The following is an 18,703-nucleotide window of genomic DNA, read 5'->3' on the forward strand; positions in this document are numbered from 1 at the left end:
TTAGTGGATATAGATATAATAAATGAGGTGACAGTGGATAAAGATAAAAGATCACGAATAGAGATAGAATGGATGAGGTGACAATCATTATAAGAATAAGAGTTTCATGGAGATAAAATAAAGAAAAAAATCTTGATTCAATGTATCTAAGATTAGTGCTTATCCAATAAACATATAAATATATACCTTTTCTAATGAATGATGTAAGTTTAGTTGTTATTTTTTATTCTCATCTTCCACGTAGAGATTCTCCTCCTCTTCCACATGGAGTGAATTTTTCTCTCATAATTCTTTTTTCCAATAAAGTAGTATCAGAGCCAGGTTAATGGAGATATGACTTCCTTCCAAGTTTCATTCCTCAAGATGAGTAATTATGATAATTGGAGCATCAAAACGAAGGCGCTTCTTAGAGCTCATGATGTTTGGGAGGTTATAGAAAAAGGTTACGTTGAGTCGCATGATGACTTGATGCTATCGCCTACTGAAAAAGACAATATGAGAGATTTAAGAAATAAAGACAAGAAAGCTCTCTTCCTCATTTAGCAATCTTTAGATGAGGATGGTTTTGAGAAAATCTGAAGTGTTACTTCAGCCATGCAAGCCTGGGAAAAGCTCCAAGTCTCATATCAAGGAGAAGAAAAGGTAAAAAAGGTACAACTTTAGACATTAAGAAGTCAATTTGATGATCTTTGTATGAAAGAAGGTGAGTTGGTATCTGATTATTTTTCTAGAGTCTCTACCATTTCTAATCAACTAAAGAGAAATAGTGAGAAGCTAGAAGAAGTAACTATCATTTAGAAAATTCTTTGATCAGTCGATTCAAAATTTGATAGCATTACAACCATCATCGAAGATAACAAGGATCTATAAGCCATGACGATAGAGCAACTCCTGGGTTCATTACAAGCCCATGAAGAAAAGAAGAAGATGAATGAAGAAATTACTCAACAACTCCTAAAGATGACTTTTCAATCGATAAAGAAAGATGAAAACTTCAGTAACAATAGAAGTCAACATGGAAGAGGTTGTGGATATGGATGAGGCCATGCTAATGAGCAGGGATGGGTTTCCAACAACAACAATGAAAGAGGAGAACATTCAACAAGAGGACAGAAAGAGGGTACACAAATTTGAGGTATGATAAATCTCAAGTTAAGTTCTACAATTATGACAAATTTGAACATTATGCTAAAGAATGTAGATCACCCAAAAATAAAGTATATGAAAGAGCAAATTATATGGAAGAAAGAAAAGAAGAAGATGATACCCTACTGCCAGCATAAAAAGATAATGAAAGAGGTGAAGATACAATCTAGTATCTGGACACTGGTGCAAGCAATCATATGTGTGGAAAAAGAAACATGTTCGTAGAGCTTGATGAATTAGTTGGTGGTAATGTATCTTTCGGAGATGAATCAAAGATCGAGGTGAAAGGCAAAGGTAACATTTTTATCCGTTTGAAAAATGAAAAAATGAATTTATCTCAAATGTTTTCTTTTTTTCCAAATATAAGAGTAACATTTTGAGCTTAAGACAACTCTTGGAAAAAGGATATGATATTTATCTAAAAGATAATATGTTTATCTTGAAAGATGATATTGGTTGCTTGATTGCTAAGGTACCTATGTCTAGAAATAGAATGTTTTTGCTTAATATTAAAAATGATGCTGTCAATTGTCTCAAAGCTTGTTATAAAGACATCATTTGGCTATGACATCTTCGATTTGGGCATCTCAATTTCGGAGGACTAGAATTGCTTTCAAAGAAGGAGATGGTGAGAGGACTACCTTGCATCAAATATCCTGATCAATTATGTGAAGCATGTCTACGTGGGAAGCGATTTGGAAGAGGTTTTCCAAATGAGTCAAGTTCAAGAACTCAAAAGCCACTTGAACTTATACACACAGATGTTTGTAGTTCGATAAAGCTAAGTTCACTTTGTAAGAGTAATTATTTCATTCTTTTCATAGATGATTTTTTTTCGAAAAACTTGGATATATTTCTTGAAGCAAAAATCAGAGGTCTTCGGCATATTCAAAAAATTTAAAGCTACCATAGGAAAGGAGAGCGGTCTTGAGATCAAAGTTATGCGTTCTGATCATGGAAGAGAATTTACCTTAAAGAAGTTTCAAAAATTTTGTGAAGCCAATGGAATACGACGACTCTTGACGTTTCTAAGATCCCCTCAACAAAATGGAGTGGTAGAAAGAAAGAATCAGACCATCCTTGACATGGCAAGGATCATTCTCAAAAGTAAGAGACTATCAAAGAAACTTTTGCGAGAAGCAGTTATATATGTAGTATACTTATCCAACAGATCACCAACAAGGAGTGTGTGGGGCAAGACATTACAAGAAGCATGGAGTGGAAAGAAACCTGAGATTTCTCATCTAAGAGTTTTGGAAGTATAGCCCACATTTATATGCCCGATAAAGCAAGAAACAAATTGGATGATAAAAGTAAGAAGTTTATTTTTATTGGCTATGATACTAAATCAAAAGGGTATAAGCTATACAATCCAGATTCTGGGAAGACAATCATCAACTGGGATGCTATATTTAATGAATAAGAAGAACGGAATTGGGAATTTCAAAATAAAGATTACAACTTCTTCCCATACTTTGAAGAAGAAGATGTGGAGCAACAAGGGTGAAGCAAACAAGAGAGGAGCCTATTACTCCATTGGTAATACCAACATCAAGTACTCAAAAAAATTTATTTATATCAACTTCAAGTGAAAATTCAAGTAAAAGAGTATCACACTTTAGAAGCTTACGAGACCTTTATGAGATAACTAAAAATCAAGATAATCTTACTTTATGTTGTCTCTTTACCGTTTATGAGCCTATGAATTTTAAAGAAGCTATAAAGAGCAAAAAGTGGAAAGATATGATGGATAAAGAAGTCAAGGTGATAAAAAAGAAAGGTAGATGGGAGTTAACTCCACTTCTTGAAGAGCATCAGACAACCAAGATTTGAGTTGATAATAAATTTGCAATAGTACTAGAAAAAAAATCTAGACTTTCATAATAGAAGCAAACACATCAATACATACTATCACTATATCAGAGAGTACATTATAAGAAAAGAGGTACAAATGGAATACATAAAGTTTCAAGATTAAGTTGCTGATATTTTTATCAAGCCATTTAAATTTGAAAACTTCAATAAGATACGAAATTTACTTGGAGTTACAAAGTCAACTTTAAAAGGGAGTGTTAAAATTAAATTTAATTTTGGATAAAAATAATAAATTAATATGAAGTTAGCGGATAGAGATAGAATAAATGAAATGACAATAGATAAAGATAAAATATTATGGATAGAGATAGAATTAATGAAGTGATAATCATGATAAAATATAAAAAAAAAATCTATATTCAATATATTAAGATTAGTAGCTATCTAATAAATTTATATATATATACCATTTTTTAATAAATAATATAAATTGAATTGTTATTTTTTAGTCTTCATCTGAGTAAAAATTTCACCCATAATTCTTTTATTTCTTTTCCAGCGCTTCCGCAGCCAAGTTTCTGTGTATCAGGCACATCGCCAAATGCATGGCGCCACCATAGTGAACTCCTTGGAGCGCCTTGGCTACCTCGACTGTCGCAACCTATTCGGCGCGCCCTACGACTTACTCTACGGTCTGGCAGCCGGAGGTCGGCCCCTGGGAAAATTCGATCTGCCCCATCATGACTCAGGGGATCAGTGACCAATTTGAGCCATGTTGGCTCACTGTGCAGGGATCGAATCTTCCCCGCCCCTGCAAAGTAGGAACGCAGCACCTGCGAGATCTCAAACTCAAAGAGCTAGCCGAGGCCGCGAGAGGCGCTGGCTACGGAGGCAAGCCCGTGATCCTCCTGGCTACACCGTCGGCACAATCTCTAGCTCCTTCCCTAGCCGGAGGTGTTCGGCGAGGCCCCTGGTGGTGTTCGCTAAGGCGCTAACGGGACGTAGCGGAGTTTTTGGATGGTTTAGTGTTGGGGAACTGGGAAGGGGCGAGGACTTTTATTTTTATTTACCAAAAAAAGGCGGTTTTTAAAAACAATTACCGGATAAATATAAATAGAAGACTCAAGATGGATAGCGGTTCGTTTCCTGCAAATTTTGTGGAGGAGAAGCGACATGCTGCTATTAAGCCAAGCGCCCAACGGAGTTCTCACCGCCGCCGCAAGGCGATGCTCTTCTTCCAAGCCTCACCCATCTCTCTTCTCAGATTCGCGCCGCCGCTTCCCTTCCTGGAACCCTAGGAGGCCACCCACTTTCTACCTCTCTGCACCCGCCGGCCCCATCCCTCGCCGTCTGCATTCTCCCACAGCTTCCATACAGGAGGAAGAAGCTGTATCGGTCGGAGACGACGGAGTTCCTTTTGAAGGTGTCATTCAGTTCGAGAAGCCAGAGTCTTCCTCGAAGTTGTTGACATGGGGGTGAGTTCTTCAATTCCAGACATTAAACTTTCTGGTTCGATCATCTAGGATGCTGGAGGAATTGTTGATGTATTTCTTCTGGTTTACAGGAAGGTAGGCCTTTTGGTGGGCGGGGACCTCCTTTGCATTCTTGTCTTCTCGGCTGTAGGAAGGTTCAGTCACGGCTTGCCAGTTCTCGATCTTGAGACATTGAGGACATCGGACCCTTTTGTTGCTGGTTGGATAATCTCATCTTCATATGTTTTTTTTGTTGCTTTCTCGTGGGTCTAATGTCTATGAATTGATACCTTTGTAGGGTGGGTTCTGAGCGCCTACTTTTTTGGCGCTTACGGAGATGACGGAAGAGGAGTGAATGGTCTTAATAAAGCAGTTATAGCAGCAGTCAAGTCGTGGGCGATTGGAATTCCAGTATGTATTAACCCAGAAATCTTCATTTGAACTAATGTAGTTTGTTGAGTAATATGTATATCCTTATTAAATAGTTGCAAACACAAAGAAATTAGGGGTTGTACAATGTTCATATCTGAGATTAAGCTAAGCCAAGCTGGTTTATTTAAGAAATGTCTTTCTGCTGTCTGGATGCGTAGTGTGATTAGTTTATGAATAATGAGTTGATTAGCGCCGGTGTTGTGAGTGACACTAGAGTATACAAGGCTCAACACTATATCAAATAACTTCCATTTTGAAGCAGCCTGTAAAAGCCATGAAGGAGAATATAGGTTGACTTGTTTTTGCTCTATGTAAACTCAACATCCTTCATAGTTCAGAGCAATTTTTAAGATTTTGTTTAGGTTTTCTGCGGTAGATGGAGATTGCTTAGAAACACTGGTGTTCAGGTGGACTTTGCTATTACATCTAAATGCATTAGAATGCTGATTTCTCTGTTTTTTTTTCCTTCTTAAGTGCTATATCCGCCTTTGTTTTTGTCCCTTTTGTTATAGATTCTTTAGCCTGCCACAATTTGGTGGAGGTAGCAGATATTTTGCAAGATGTTAACTTACTTTATTGAGGATATATATACCTTTTGTGCATATGATGTATTGTACCCAGCCCCGGTCCTTCGACTCAGGAGGCCCTGGGCGAAAAAAAAGTCTAAAATAAATTTTTAATAATATACCATTCATTTAAACGATTTCTTCTTACATTTCTATTTGTAAAATTGTCTATAATATTATTAGTTTCAAGATTTTTCAAAATGTTTTTCTCAATACATTTTTCATTTGTTTACCATTTTGCAAATCGAACCTAAAAGGATAAAAATAAAAGACAATATCAAAAAGTTCTGAAATATGAATTTAGGCCCAACTGTTGGTGCAACCTTAGGTCAAGGTTGACCTGGTTGACCCGACTCGAGGTGACTTGACTCGAGTTGTATTTTGATGTTTGACTTGGGAAGATTGTCGGTGCAACCTTAGGTCAAGGTTGACCTAGTTGAGTTGCATGTTGATGTTTGACACTCGTGAGAGAGTTCTATTCTTGATGTTTGACAAGAATAGGTGTTTGGAAGATTATTGGGGCAACCGTAGGTCAAGGTTGACCTGGTTGACCTGATTCGGGAAAAAGTCCAAGTATGGAGACTTGGCAACGGAAAAGTCCAAGCAGAGAGCTTGGCACTAGAAAAGTCCAAGTATGGATAGTTACCTCAGGATAGACAACCTTAAGCATATCGAACACGGAGGTAAAAGATGGAAATTACAATTAGAGTATCAACGATCATCGTGAAAAAAAAATCCGAGAATTGCTTGAAAAGTCCAATTTACTCACAAGTTCTCACTTTGCTTTCGGAATGTGTAGACTTACATCAGAAAGTCCCGCGAGGTTAGGCAGTTGGAAAGTCTACTGGGTGTTAGGATTGGTACCCGATTGCATGGTCCTAGAGGATGATATTTTAGTCTTGAGAAAACCATGAACTTGGGAAAGTCCACTTCGATGTTAGGCAAGGTTGAAAGTCCTGAGAAGTGGATGATAGGTAGTGGAAGTCCAAGCAAATCGAGGCTGATGGAAACTAGGCAAGTAAGGGAAAATCCAGATGGATCAAGGGTGATCGGACATCGGTGTTGAGAAGTCCAAGTGAGTAAAGCTTGGCATATGGAGTCGAGCTCGTTCTCCGAACTAGGTTAGAGAGGGCAATCTAAACTTAGAGTTGGATCGGTGACCGATCGGATACCGTGACCGATCGATTCCACTCGAGCATATCAGGAGTTCGATCGGTCCACGCACCGATCGTGCAACGCTAGAAGCGAAGAAAGGCTCCCGATCGGTCCAGGACCGATCAGTGTATGCTCGATCGGTCTCCACGACCGATCGGAGACGAGTGCGATCGTCTCCAGAGCGTCGGCTCGGGGACCGACAAGATAGGCCCGATCGGTCCCCACGATCGATCAGAGCATCGGTCCATGGACCGATCAGGAAGTAAAGGCTTTTCCCGATCGGTCCACGCATCATCAGAGTTCTAGGCGACGCAACGGCCAGTTCTTCGCCGCCTTCTTCGCAGTATAAAGGGTCGAGGGTCGCTGCTATTTTCTCTCCTCCTCTTCTCGCCATCGAGCCGGTGTGTGCTCTTGAGCTACCGAGCTCTCATCGCCAAGCTCGCGTGAGTTTGCCGGTGTTCTAGGCTTGATCCGAGAAGTTCATCAAGGTTCCGACAACAAGAGGCAAGCGTTTTACAATTTCGTTGTTCTTGTTTGTTGTCTCTATTGTTGTACTCCTTTGTTTGCTAGACTGTGGCGAGGTTTCTCCACCCATAAGGAGTATTTATTAGCCGGGTTTCCGGGGATTCATCCACCGACGGATTGACAGGCTTCGTCCACCTTACGGACACGCCGAGGAGTAGGAGCCATCTCCGAACCTCGTTACATCCTTGTGTTAAGGTTTGGTTTTCTTCTTTTCTTTCTTTGTTGTATTTCTGCTGCGCTAACCTAGTTTGTAGAAAGACCCTCTCTAGCCGTATGAAGAGATCCCAACAAGTGGTATCAGAGCGAGGCCGCTCTTCACGGATCAACACCGGGAGGCTAGAGATGGATCTCTATGGAGAAGATATCACGATTCAACCCTTCTACGAGTCTCACGACAACTTCACGTATTGGAGGGTAAGGATGATGTATTTTCTTAGGACTAATATGTTAAATTGGTTTTGTGTACAAGAAGGGTTTTCCCCTCCGATGGATGAGGAAGGAAAACCTATCAAGAAGAAGGAGTGGACGAAAGAGCAAATCCGACAATCCGAAATCAATGACGAGGTAACAAAAATTATTGAATTTGCGTTACCTAATAATGTTTTGTGCAAGATAGATAGGTACAACAACGCCAAGGAATTGTGGAACAACTTGGCCAAGTTTCATGAGGAGAGCTCCATTTCAAGCCATGAGAGGAGCCTAGTGAGCCAAGTAGCTCACATCATGGAGGGAGCGAATTGAGAGTTGAGGGCTACTCAACATCTAAGGACGAAGAGGAGGAGAGTTCTTCTTCAAGTTCGGAGCAAGAAGAAGAAGCTTCTACCTCCGAAAGGGATGAAGAAGAGAGCTCGCATCCACCCTCAACCCTAGGTAACTCAAGCAATTTAAGTTCAATTAAATTACACATTATGTGCTTTGAGTGTAGGGAACATGGACATTACAAGAGTAAGTGTCCGAAGAGGGTAAGAAAGACTCCACCGGCACCAAAGGTCAAGGAAGCCGGAGTCCCAACACGCAAGGGCAAGGAGCACGTGGTGTGCTTCCAATGCAAGCGAAGGGGACATTATCGGAGCCAATGTCCGAGAGGGAGGCAATCTCACAAGGACAAGAGATCGAGCACATGTATAGGGGGAGCTAGGGCAAACCCTAAGGTAATCTCTAAGGCACATTCTTGCAATTCTAGTAGGATGCATGCTAGTAGCCTTATTGCTATTGTCAAGAATGATAAGCATGTTAATTATAGAAATCGATACACATGTTTAGGTGCCAAACATGTGAGCCTAGATAAGGATAACACTAGGAAAGCCAACCCTAGAATTAACTCATCTAAGGCTAAGGAAAATCTAGGTAGAAATCCCAAATCATCTAGACATATGCCTAGGAATACCTCAAAGAAAAATGACAAATTAACACTTGAGGAATTAGAGAGGGAAAATCAAGTCTTGAGGTCAAGACTTGATAATTTAGAAAAGGCTCTTAAAAACATGGAGAAGTCATCTCTAGGGTTTAAGAGTCAAAAACCCAAGTCCAAGGACAAGAAAGGTTTGGGTCACAAACCTAAGTCCCAAGTGGTCAAGCCCACTTATCATAGTGTTCCATTCGATTATGGAACAAAACCTAGGGCTAGGAAGACCATTACCAAGGTCACAAGGGAAGTCACCCCTATAGTTGACCTTGATGAGACCCAAATGACCAAGGCTTTAAAGCCTAAGAGGGTCATTAGGAGGGTTGCTAGGGAAGTTATCCCTAGTGAATATTTAGTGAACCCAATGAGCTCTAATAGGTATTGGGTTCCTAGGAGCATCTTCTCTACCCCATAAATGGGTTAGAGAGTGTCAACTCCAATAAGAAGGGTAGTTAACCCAACTTTGAGGAAATTGACACTCAAGGAGCATTTTCAAGGTTTTGAGAACTTTTGAAAATGAAATGGAATTATCATTTACTCCTTTGAAGAGTTAAATGTGCCTAAAGATTGGAAATTTCATTTTTAATCCTATTTGGCACAATTTAAGAAAACCTAGAGAAATATCATAATTGGGATTTTGGTTTTCTCTTAGGGATATATGGGCAATCTAGGGTTAGATTTTAAGTTAGCAAAGGCTAAGGATACTTAGATAGGGAATTTAGGTATTTTATTTGTGCTAACTTGCCATGATTGGTTGCCATATGTCATGCCATGACATCATATTTATTTTATTATCATTTGAAATGTCATGATAATGCTTAGGTTATCTATATGTCATGTTTATTTAAGTTTTCAAACTTTATGCCATGACATCATGACATTGTTTTTACTTATGATATCATTTTATGCCATGTCATCATCTCTTGCATTAATAATCAATGAAATTGATTTAAGGATGAAAAACACATTTTGATATTGAGATCAAATTTGTGTTTAGAAAATGCATGAGACCTTAGTCTAAGATACCTAAACCCATATCTCACATCAACATTGACTTGGATGTGTTTGATACACTTTAGATGTATGTGAGATATTAGGATCATGAGTTAGGATCAAGGTGCATAGTTTTTGTACCTAGATGAGCCTAATTCAAGAAATGGAGGATCATAGGGAAAGCTAGTGTACAAGTCATGTACATTTAGCCCTAAGATTATGGTCCTAAATTAAAAGGTTTAAAATCATTTTGAAATTGATTTGGAAAACCTTGATGAAGCTTTCCTAGTGATAGCATTCATCATTGACCAAAGTGATACAAAGTTGAGCTAAACTTGAACTATTTCAAAGTTTTTGAACTTTGTATCAAGATTGAAAAATGGAAGTTATTTTCATAGAAAACTATTTTTTCTCGATAGTATATGTTATGAGAAGTGTATCCTCAAAGTTTCATAATTTTTGAAAATTTCTGGAATTGTTTATGGGTTTCTGAATTTCGGGTAAAAGAAATTCGATAGGAGCTCGATCGGACCGATCCAGAGGTGTGGATCGGTCGAGACCGATCCAAGAAGAGGCGCGAGGCGCCGATCCTGAATGTGGATCGGTCTAGGACCGATCCATGGGATCCCGACGGTCTCGCGACCGATCGTCGAATGCTGATTTTCCGATCGTCCGAAATTTCAGCCGGAATTGGTGTTTTGGTTTCTAAAGGTTGGAACTCCAAGACATCAGCAATGGTCAAGGGGAGTTGACCTTTAGGGGAGTTTTACCTATTAGTCAAGGGGAGTTGACTTTTAGGGGAGTTTTCCTAAAGACTTGAGTGATATGGGATTATCACTAAGTTGATTGTTGAGTTTAGTATCAGGGAAATTAAGAGTTTCAATGAAAGGTATGGGACTTTCATTAGAAGAAACTCTTGACCTTGATACCCTCTTTTCCTTTTTGTGTGTCAAAAGGGAGAGTGTTCATGGAGAAATTATGGAGAACCCAAGTTGGGTTATCGGGTTAACCTAAGCTAGGAAAGAATGTCAAGGAATGTTCAAGAAAAGAACATTGAAATTCTTTTGATGTGTCAAAAAGGGGAGAATTATTGGAGAACCCAAGTCGGGTTAACCTAAAGGGAGAATGTCCAGAGAATGTTCAAGGAAAGAACATGGACATTGGAAGATGGTTGAAAACCTAAGTTAGGTTATCGGGTTAACCTAACTTGATTATGGGTTTTGTCAAACATCGGGGAGATTGTTGGTGCAACCCAGTCAAGGTTGACTGGTCAATCTCGAGGTGACTGACCCGAGTTGTATTTTGATGTTTGACTTGGGAAGATTGTCAAGGTTGACCTAGAGTTGCATTGTGATGTTTGACACTGTGAGAGTTCTATTCTTGATGTTTGACAAGAATAGGTGTTTGAAGATTATAGGGCAACCTGGTCAAGGTTGACCTGATTCGGAAAAAGTCCAAGTATGGAGACTTAGCAAGTCCAAGGAGAGCTTGGCACTAGAAAAGTCCAAGTATGGAGACTTTAATCGGAAAGGTCCAAGCAGGAGCTCACCAAGTATGGAGACTCACAAGTCCAAGTATGGAAATTGAGAAAGTCCAAGTATGGAGACTTGAAAAGTCCAAGCAGGAGCTTGGCACGAAAAGTCCAAGTATGGAGACTTGGCTTGGAAAAGTCTTGGCACACGAAAAGTCCAAGTATGGAGACTTGCGGAGAAGTCCAAGCAGGGAGCTTACGAGGGAAAGTCCTAGGATGTTAGGTTGAAAGTCCCGTGAGTTAAGCTGCAAGGAAAGTCCTAACTGGGATGTTAGGCAGGGAAAGTCCCGTGAGCGTGAAGCAGGAGAAAGTCCTAAGGATGTTAGGCGTGTGGAAATCTCGTGAGTGAAGCCTGTGGAAAGTCCTGTGAGTGAAGTGAAGGAAAATCCAGATGGATCAAGGGTGATCGGACATCCGTGTGGAGAAGTCCAAGTGAGTAAAGCTTGGCATATGGAGTCGAGAGGGCTCGGTGGCTCGTTCTCCGAACTAGGTTAGAGAGGGTCTAGGAGTTGGATCACCGCAGATCCGTGGATACTTGATCGGTCCGTGACCGATCGATTCCACTATCGGAGTTCTGATCGGTCCATACCAGTGCAACGCTAAGCGAAGAAAAGCTCTGATCGGTCCGGACCGATCAGGATCGGTCTCCACGGCCGATCGTGAGACGAAAGTGCGAGTCTCTCACAGAGAGAGGCTGGATCGGGACCGATCCCGGCCCGATCGGTCCCCACGATCGATTGATCGGTCCATGGACCGATCAGGAATGGAACAGAAGCCGACGCAACGGCTAAGTTCTTCTGTGTTTCTTCGCCTTCTTCGCAGGTATAAAGGGGCGAGGTGTCGCTTTTCTCTCCTCTCTTCTTCTCCGAACTCTTCTTTTTCCCCTCTTTTCTCTTCCTACTTTGAATTTCCACGTGAGAAGCTGCTGCTTCATCAAGGTTCCAGTCGACAACAAGAGGCAAGCAAGTGTTTTACAATTTCTGTTGTTCTTGTTTGTTGTCTCTATTGTTGTACTCCTTTGTTTGCTGTTGCAAAAGACTGTGGCGAGGTTTCTCCACCCATAAGGAGTATTTATTAGCCGGGTTTCCGGGGATTCATCCACCTTACGGACACGCCGAGGAGTAGGAGCCCTAATCTCCGAACCTCGTTACATCCTTGTGTTAAGGTTTGGTTTTCTTCTCTTTCGTTTCTTTGTTGTATTTTCCGCTGCGCTAACCCTAGTTTGTAGAAAGAAACGCGAGCGTTTTGGGGTCGGCTATTCACACCCCCCCTCTCTAGCCGTACGAAGAGATCCCAACACCAACTACCCAAGGCCCCAATTACATGCCTAAAAAGATAAAAGTAAAAGACAATATCAAAAGATTTTGAAATATGAATTTGGGTCCAACTACCTAAGGCTCCAATTACATGCCTATAATACATAATACTTAAAAAAAAAAATGGAACCTCTCAAATTCTAGGCCCAGGGCCATCGCCTAGTGCTGCCCTCCTCCAGCGCCGACCCTGGTTGTACCTTGACGCGAATTAGCATCAACATTGTAGTAATGCAATCAAGCTAATGGAATTGTAGTTATAATACTTAGTGTTGGTTGTGCTTTTCTAATCTGTGGGTTCATAATAATTTATCCTATAGCGATTGTAATGACAATGATGAGACAAATGATACATTATAGAGATAATTATTGAAACTAGGAAAGAAAAATCCTGACCAAATTCACAGGATATTGTGGTTAATATTCTAAAAGGATCTGATAAGATATTCATTCTTCCTTGTTTTATGAAATTTCTTCCTTGCTTTTCCTAAAACATCCCTATGTAGCACTTCCCTTAGACCTTTTTTTTTTTCAAAGTTTTAATTTTATTTTTAATGTTACTGATGTGTTGTAATGGTAGGTAGGAATTGCCATAAGGTCTGGAACTTCTGGTCATATTCCACCAATTGCATTCATTTTGGTAGCCATGGGAACAACTGGGATATTGCTGATTGCGTGGAGGGCTTTGATTTCCAATCTCCTTTCAGGTAATCAAAGTAAGAAGAATGATGCCTACAAACAGGGAAGCCCATTTGAACTTTTTGAGGTAATAATCTGGTCATACTACAAAATTTTTGTTCTTTGATAAATCAAATTATCTAACAATGGTTTCATTTTTATCCAGAATTAAATTAGTGTAAGTAATCTCTTGTTGTTCATAAGTGTATCTTGTATAGAAAAAATTATGATGCATTGGTAAAAACAAAATATATTTGTATTTTGTTGTGTTTTTCTTGAGATATCACAATTTGCATGAATGTGTTGGTGCGGGAAGCATCAAACGATTGAACCGAAGTTTTAATAATGACAAAGGGTTCAAAGTTAAGGTTATTTGTGGTCTAACGAGTTTGAATGAGATTGCAGGAAAGTCCTAAGTGTTTTTAGGCAAAACTCATAGCCGCTGTTATGCAGGTGGAAAATCCTAGAGGGTGATAACCATAGGTCCTAGGGGGTGGTTACCCTAGACAGAAAGTCTTTGCGGATCGAGAGCTTCAGGCAAAATCCTAGAGTCGGGGACTCTAGGTTGAAATCTTGGTGTTGCGAACCAGGTGGAAGTCTGGACGGGTTGTGGAGCGGACGCCCATCATGAAGACTGGAAGCTTCGGGCGCTGAGCAAAATTCCAGTTGGTCTGGAAGATCAATCTGGCAACAGGTAAACTCTCCTGAGAGGAGTAGGTGAGGACGCATTCCTCGGCGAGGGAACAGTAAGCGTCTGTTCAACCTAGCGTTTCTGAGAAACTCGAAGTCAGAACCGGACAGTCAGAAGATTGTCAAATGCTTTATTTTTCATGTCTATATTGTGCTAACTTTGTTTTGCGGGTATGGTTGGTTTCTTGGATTAACGTATTTTATAGGAAGCGAATTGGACATGTTTGACTCAGATGATGTCCGAGGCGCCTCCGAGACTGTTGGAGGCGCCTCCGGCGCCTTGGCTGTGGCTGTGCAGGAAGCAGGGCTGAAGGCACCTTCCAAGTATGCTGAAGGCGCCTTGGACAATTGATGGAAGACGTCTTCCATGGAATTTGAAGGCACCATCGGATGGATAATCAACGATCGTAGCGGAGCTTATCGACGATCGAGATTTGGGGGATAAGAATTCACTGAAGGCGCCTTCCAAGGAGCTTGAAGGCGCCTTCAATGACCTTATATAAGCAGGTCACGAATTGATGCAGTACAACAACTTCGAATTGCGATCTTTCTACTGTGCACTGCTCTACAAGACGAACCTGCTACTCAGCGACTCCGGCAACCGAGCGACGCGACTCCGGCTATTGAGCGACGCGACTCCGGTTACCGAGCGATGGGACTCCGACGACCAAAAGCACGACCATCCAGATCTGAAAATTTGTCGGTATACTTTCAATTGTTGCATTAAAACTGTACTTCAAGTTGTAAAGATTCTCGAGCTTATAGTGATTGCCCACCGAAAGTGATCAACGATCGCAAGCCTTGGAGTAGGAGTCGACACAGACTCCGAACCAAATAATCAAAAGTGTTAGCGATTGTTTTTAGTTTACTTCTATATTCTGCTGCGTATTTACGAAACAAACGAATTAGCCACGAGCGCTATTCATCCCCCTCTAGCATTTTACGATCCCACAGAATGTTACTCTAGCAACTAGTTATAGATGACAAGAAAATATGCAAAGTTTGTTGTGTGATGTCAGATATGGCCATAGTATAATCAGATGATCGATACAGCTTGCGCACAAGCTTGAATGTGGAACTTGCTTAAGTCTATTTGTCCTTCCTTAGTGGTGTTTGCATGAAACATTGTTTGATATGATTAATTGTCCTAGTGGTGAGTCTGCAAAGCTTCAAACTTAAGTTAGATAAGGTGACCAAGCGTCTAAGAAAAGTCTCTGATTCCTGTGGTCCTTCAGTACCATTTTGGCCTTAAAGGAAGGAAGGAAGGAATGCCACTTAATTACAGATGTCACCTATCATGCTAGCGCTATTTACTAAGGTAGCTGTGGATAGTATCATGGTAGGTCAGATTTATGTTTTTCTGCTTCTGTCTTCCTCTTACTAAAGATACCATTGTTAAGCATAGTCGAGACATGCCAAACTCTCATTAGAGGTACATGACTCAGTAATTGCCGTGTTCTATAATATGGTGCTGCAGCTCCATGGATTAGGATGTTGCTTGAGTGTGGTTTTTCTCTAGTATGATTATCTGATCGGGAGGTGAATCTTCATTCTCATGAATAATAGGATGATTGCCTGAATGATATAATCTTCGAGGTAGGTCGTGCAAATTGGTAGTGGTACACTGTTTAGCAATATTAAGATGAACAGTCAAATTCAGCATCTTCCCTCCGACAAATTGAATAAATCATTAGCTTATGTGGATCTCCCAATTTTTTTTAGTTATTTATTTATCAATTTTTTTTTAAAATCCTTTTCTTCATTGCAGCTGCTGACATCATTGGTTCGTAGGTGGTGAAAAGAGTTTTTCCATTTGATTTGCTCAGAGTTCTGGCTTGGTTTCTTTCACCATCTCCTTTTTGCAAATCCTAATGTGTTAACCTGTATATCCGTTCAGCATATGATAGCCTGCCAAAACATAAGGTAGTTTTGTTTCTTCCTTAATGTTCTAGTGGCATTTTGACTTTGTTGGTTCTGGATCATGTTTACAAGTGCAGATTCTTTCAAATTAGCCATAAAATGTGTATTGAATGGATTCTCTGTTGATTCCGAGTCTGAATCTTGCGATAGATTGGAAGATTACAACGATATAAGTTATTCCATTTTAAGTTTTTTAGCTATTCATTGCCATCTCGGTTTAATGCTCACCTCGCGGAGGAAGAAAGATAAAATGATTTGCTCGCCGACATAAAATTGTTTGCTGAGAACTCATTATGAACATTTCGACGATTAATGATACGCTGATATGTATGAATTTGAGGCCGCCTAACTCGGCATCTATGTGGTAAAATGGCTGAATCAAAGTAAAATGAGTTGCTTGTTTTGCATGCAAATCCTTGAGTTTTAATCTAATAATCATTTAGACCATTTTTACTTGTGGTGAAAGAAGAAGTGTGCTACTTGGAGGTAAAGGTAGGGTTGTAAACAAGTAAGTTTTGGGATGTTTAAATTTATTTATTTAATTTATCTTGTGTGTATTGAATGAATATAAATAAGTTTTTATCAAGTTGAATATTTCATGAATGTTTAATTCATTTATCATCCTAGATAAAGGGCCACAAGAAAAGTGAAGAGTCAAGCAAAAAGAAATCCATCAGCCTTATTTATCTGCACAAATGAAAGAGCATACAGAAAGATAACAAGTTTATCCTTATTCATAAATCAAAGACTTTATTCTACATCTTTTTGAAAGAGAAAAAAAAAATTAAGGCTACTCTTTCTTTATGAAAAGAATGCATTTTTTGTTCTTAAAAAAAAATTGAGCCTGAGATAAACAAATGCCCTTAAAACTTAAAATACATATAAACCGGTCAAAATTCTATCTGAAGAAGAAAACAAAAACTGAATCTTATTTTGTTAGGGAATCTTTTTAACTTAACGAGCATTATCATAGGGAAAGATGAGCATGTGCCTGGAGTCAGCTAATAAAATACCTCAATTTCTGTTCTTGACTCACCAATCGGGATCGGGTTTGGTAGGTACCGCACCATTAATTCCTTCCCAACCCTCCATTCATTCCTGTACTTAAATTCCTACACCATCATCATCATCATCTACCAATTAGTTCACAGATAATAAACCAAAAGTAAAGCGTAGATCTTGGCCCTATATCTGAAGGACCTACCCTTGCTTTCCACAGAAGGCATCTGAAAGCTTCCCAATGTATAAATTAACAGGGGAGGTAATTAAGTGCATGCAGAGGTGTGGTTGGATAGGGAGGGTGCAAAAGGAGATGCTCTTTTAGGTTCCGTCAGATCAGATGGGTAGTAACTACATTGAAGTGACATATTGAGAGCCTTCTTTTGAGGTGGCCCTTTTCCTGCCACCCCAATTACTTCTCCCCTTCCTGAAAACCTTCATCCCATAGCACCAGTACTACTACTACTACTACATTCTCACCTCTTTAATTTACAAATGCCTATTGAGCTTGCCATCTACTTCTCCATTTCCCTTCGTCTTCTTCTTCTTTCTAGGCTTGCTACGCTCGCAAAAATATGGCTGATCTGGGGAAAGTGGTTGCCATAGTATTACTGATTGTTTTGCAGGTATTTGTGATGGCAATCCATGCAGCTTGTGTGAGAGTGAGCAATGCAGTAGGGTTGTCAACAATGACTAATTTTACTGCTACTACTGCTAGTAGTAATAGCAGCAGCAGCAGCGTAGAGGAAAAGAGAATGGTCCCAACCGGTTCAAATCACCTTCATAACAGGTAGGTTCAGGGTGGGTCTACAGCTGCCTAAATATGGATAATGAGATTATGAGTGGTGCCATTCATACATCAGTTTTCAGAGTGTTCCTTTTTTTTTTTTGCATTGAGAATAATAGTCAAGGAAAAGATCAAGATTGTGTGTGTGTGTTTTTCCCCTCTTCAATCAGACATGAATGCAATTTTCGGTCGAAAATTATGAGCAAGTGAGAAGATACTACTGTTAAGATAATTATAATGTGATCATGCATGTTTCATCTTGGAAGAAGCTCACATTTTGTAACATTATTATGTATGATCCTATTAATGCTTATTGAGTTCAACAGACACTGTTACTAGAATCAATATGCAAATGCCTTGAGTCTTGAGATAACATCATGATTCAGGATGGAATAATGAAGGTGGTCCTTCATACATATTTCTGTTGCATTCTCTCTCTCTCTCTCTCTCTCTCTCTCTCTCTCTTCCTCGGATCATTTGCAGATTATGTTATTTATGGAAATTTTGAGGTTGATAATTAAGCTACTAAATCCTGTGAACTTCATGATGTTTGAATATCAATATGTTGATTAATGAAATAAGAAAACTTTTCTTGTAAGCAAGAATGATTACACCATTGAACTTTCACTGCATGCTGATAGATATGATAAGATTTGGTACTTCAGTTTCCATGTAAAGTGAATCCCCAATAAGTTAAGATTTAGGAGGTAAGAACATTGTTGATGATGAGCCATTATATTGTAGTTTTATCGAACGATCAGGACATTAATTGTCTCTGAGATAGGGAACATGCACGATGATAGATTATTATGAAGCAGGGAGCAACTTAATTCTCTGCAGCTTTTACTTTGTCCATGTTTATGATTGTTTGATTTTTTTTTTTTTAAGAAAAAAATTCAAATGATGAAGTCGATAGCTTTGTAAAAGAAGAGAAGCTTAAACAATCATATATGTTGCTTCTTATATATCTCACAACACTTATCATTCATATCAGGATGAAAAAACAACCATCATATTTGTTATTTGGATGCCTAACTATAGTCTAATTGCCAAAAAAAAACTTATTTGGGATCATTCAAATTATATTAGTTAAAGATTTTAAAGCTTAGGAGATCATACAGAATGTGTATGAAGATTTTGGAGATCAAAAGAAAAGATTTTCATCTTGAAGAGTTTCTTGGTGTTTAGAAAATTGATAAAATTGAGAATATCTACCCTTTTCTTTATTATATTGAAATAAGAGTCTAAAAAAATATTAAGAGATCTTTAATGTAAA

At 39.4% G+C, this 18,703-nt stretch overlaps 1 protein-coding gene across 1 annotated transcript; it reads left to right on the forward strand.

Annotated features, from left to right (window-relative positions):
* The first annotated feature begins 4,091 nt into the window (after positions 1 to 4,091).
* On the forward strand, positions 4,092 to 15,767 carry LOC122028203. Its single transcript, XM_042587232.1, has 5 exons — positions 4,092 to 4,436; positions 4,526 to 4,653; positions 4,732 to 4,844; positions 12,934 to 13,119; positions 15,490 to 15,767. Exons 1-5 carry the CDS (start codon positions 4,135 to 4,137, stop codon positions 15,517 to 15,519), a joined length of 759 nt encoding a protein of 252 aa, XP_042443166.1. The 5' UTR covers positions 4,092 to 4,134; the 3' UTR covers positions 15,520 to 15,767.
* The last annotated feature ends 2,936 nt before the right edge of the window (positions 15,768 to 18,703 follow it).

Source organism: Zingiber officinale, chromosome 10A (genome assembly GCF_018446385.1).
Source record: "Zingiber officinale cultivar Zhangliang chromosome 10A, Zo_v1.1, whole genome shotgun sequence".
NCBI lineage: Eukaryota > Viridiplantae > Streptophyta > Magnoliopsida > Zingiberales > Zingiberaceae > Zingiber > Zingiber officinale.

Excerpts from the sequence above, each read along its gene's own strand:
- LOC122028203 (XM_042587232.1), top strand. The coding sequence starts at position 4,135 with ATGCTGCTATTAAGCCAAGCGCCCAACGGAGTTCTCACCGCCGCCGCA. Across the intron at positions 4,437-4,525 it reads TCGAAGTTGTTGACATGGGG|GAAGGTAGGCCTTTTGGTGG; the intron begins GTGAGTTCTTCA and ends TCTGGTTTACAG. Across the intron at positions 4,845-12,933 it reads CGTGGGCGATTGGAATTCCA|GTAGGAATTGCCATAAGGTC; the intron begins GTATGTATTAAC and ends TTGTAATGGTAG.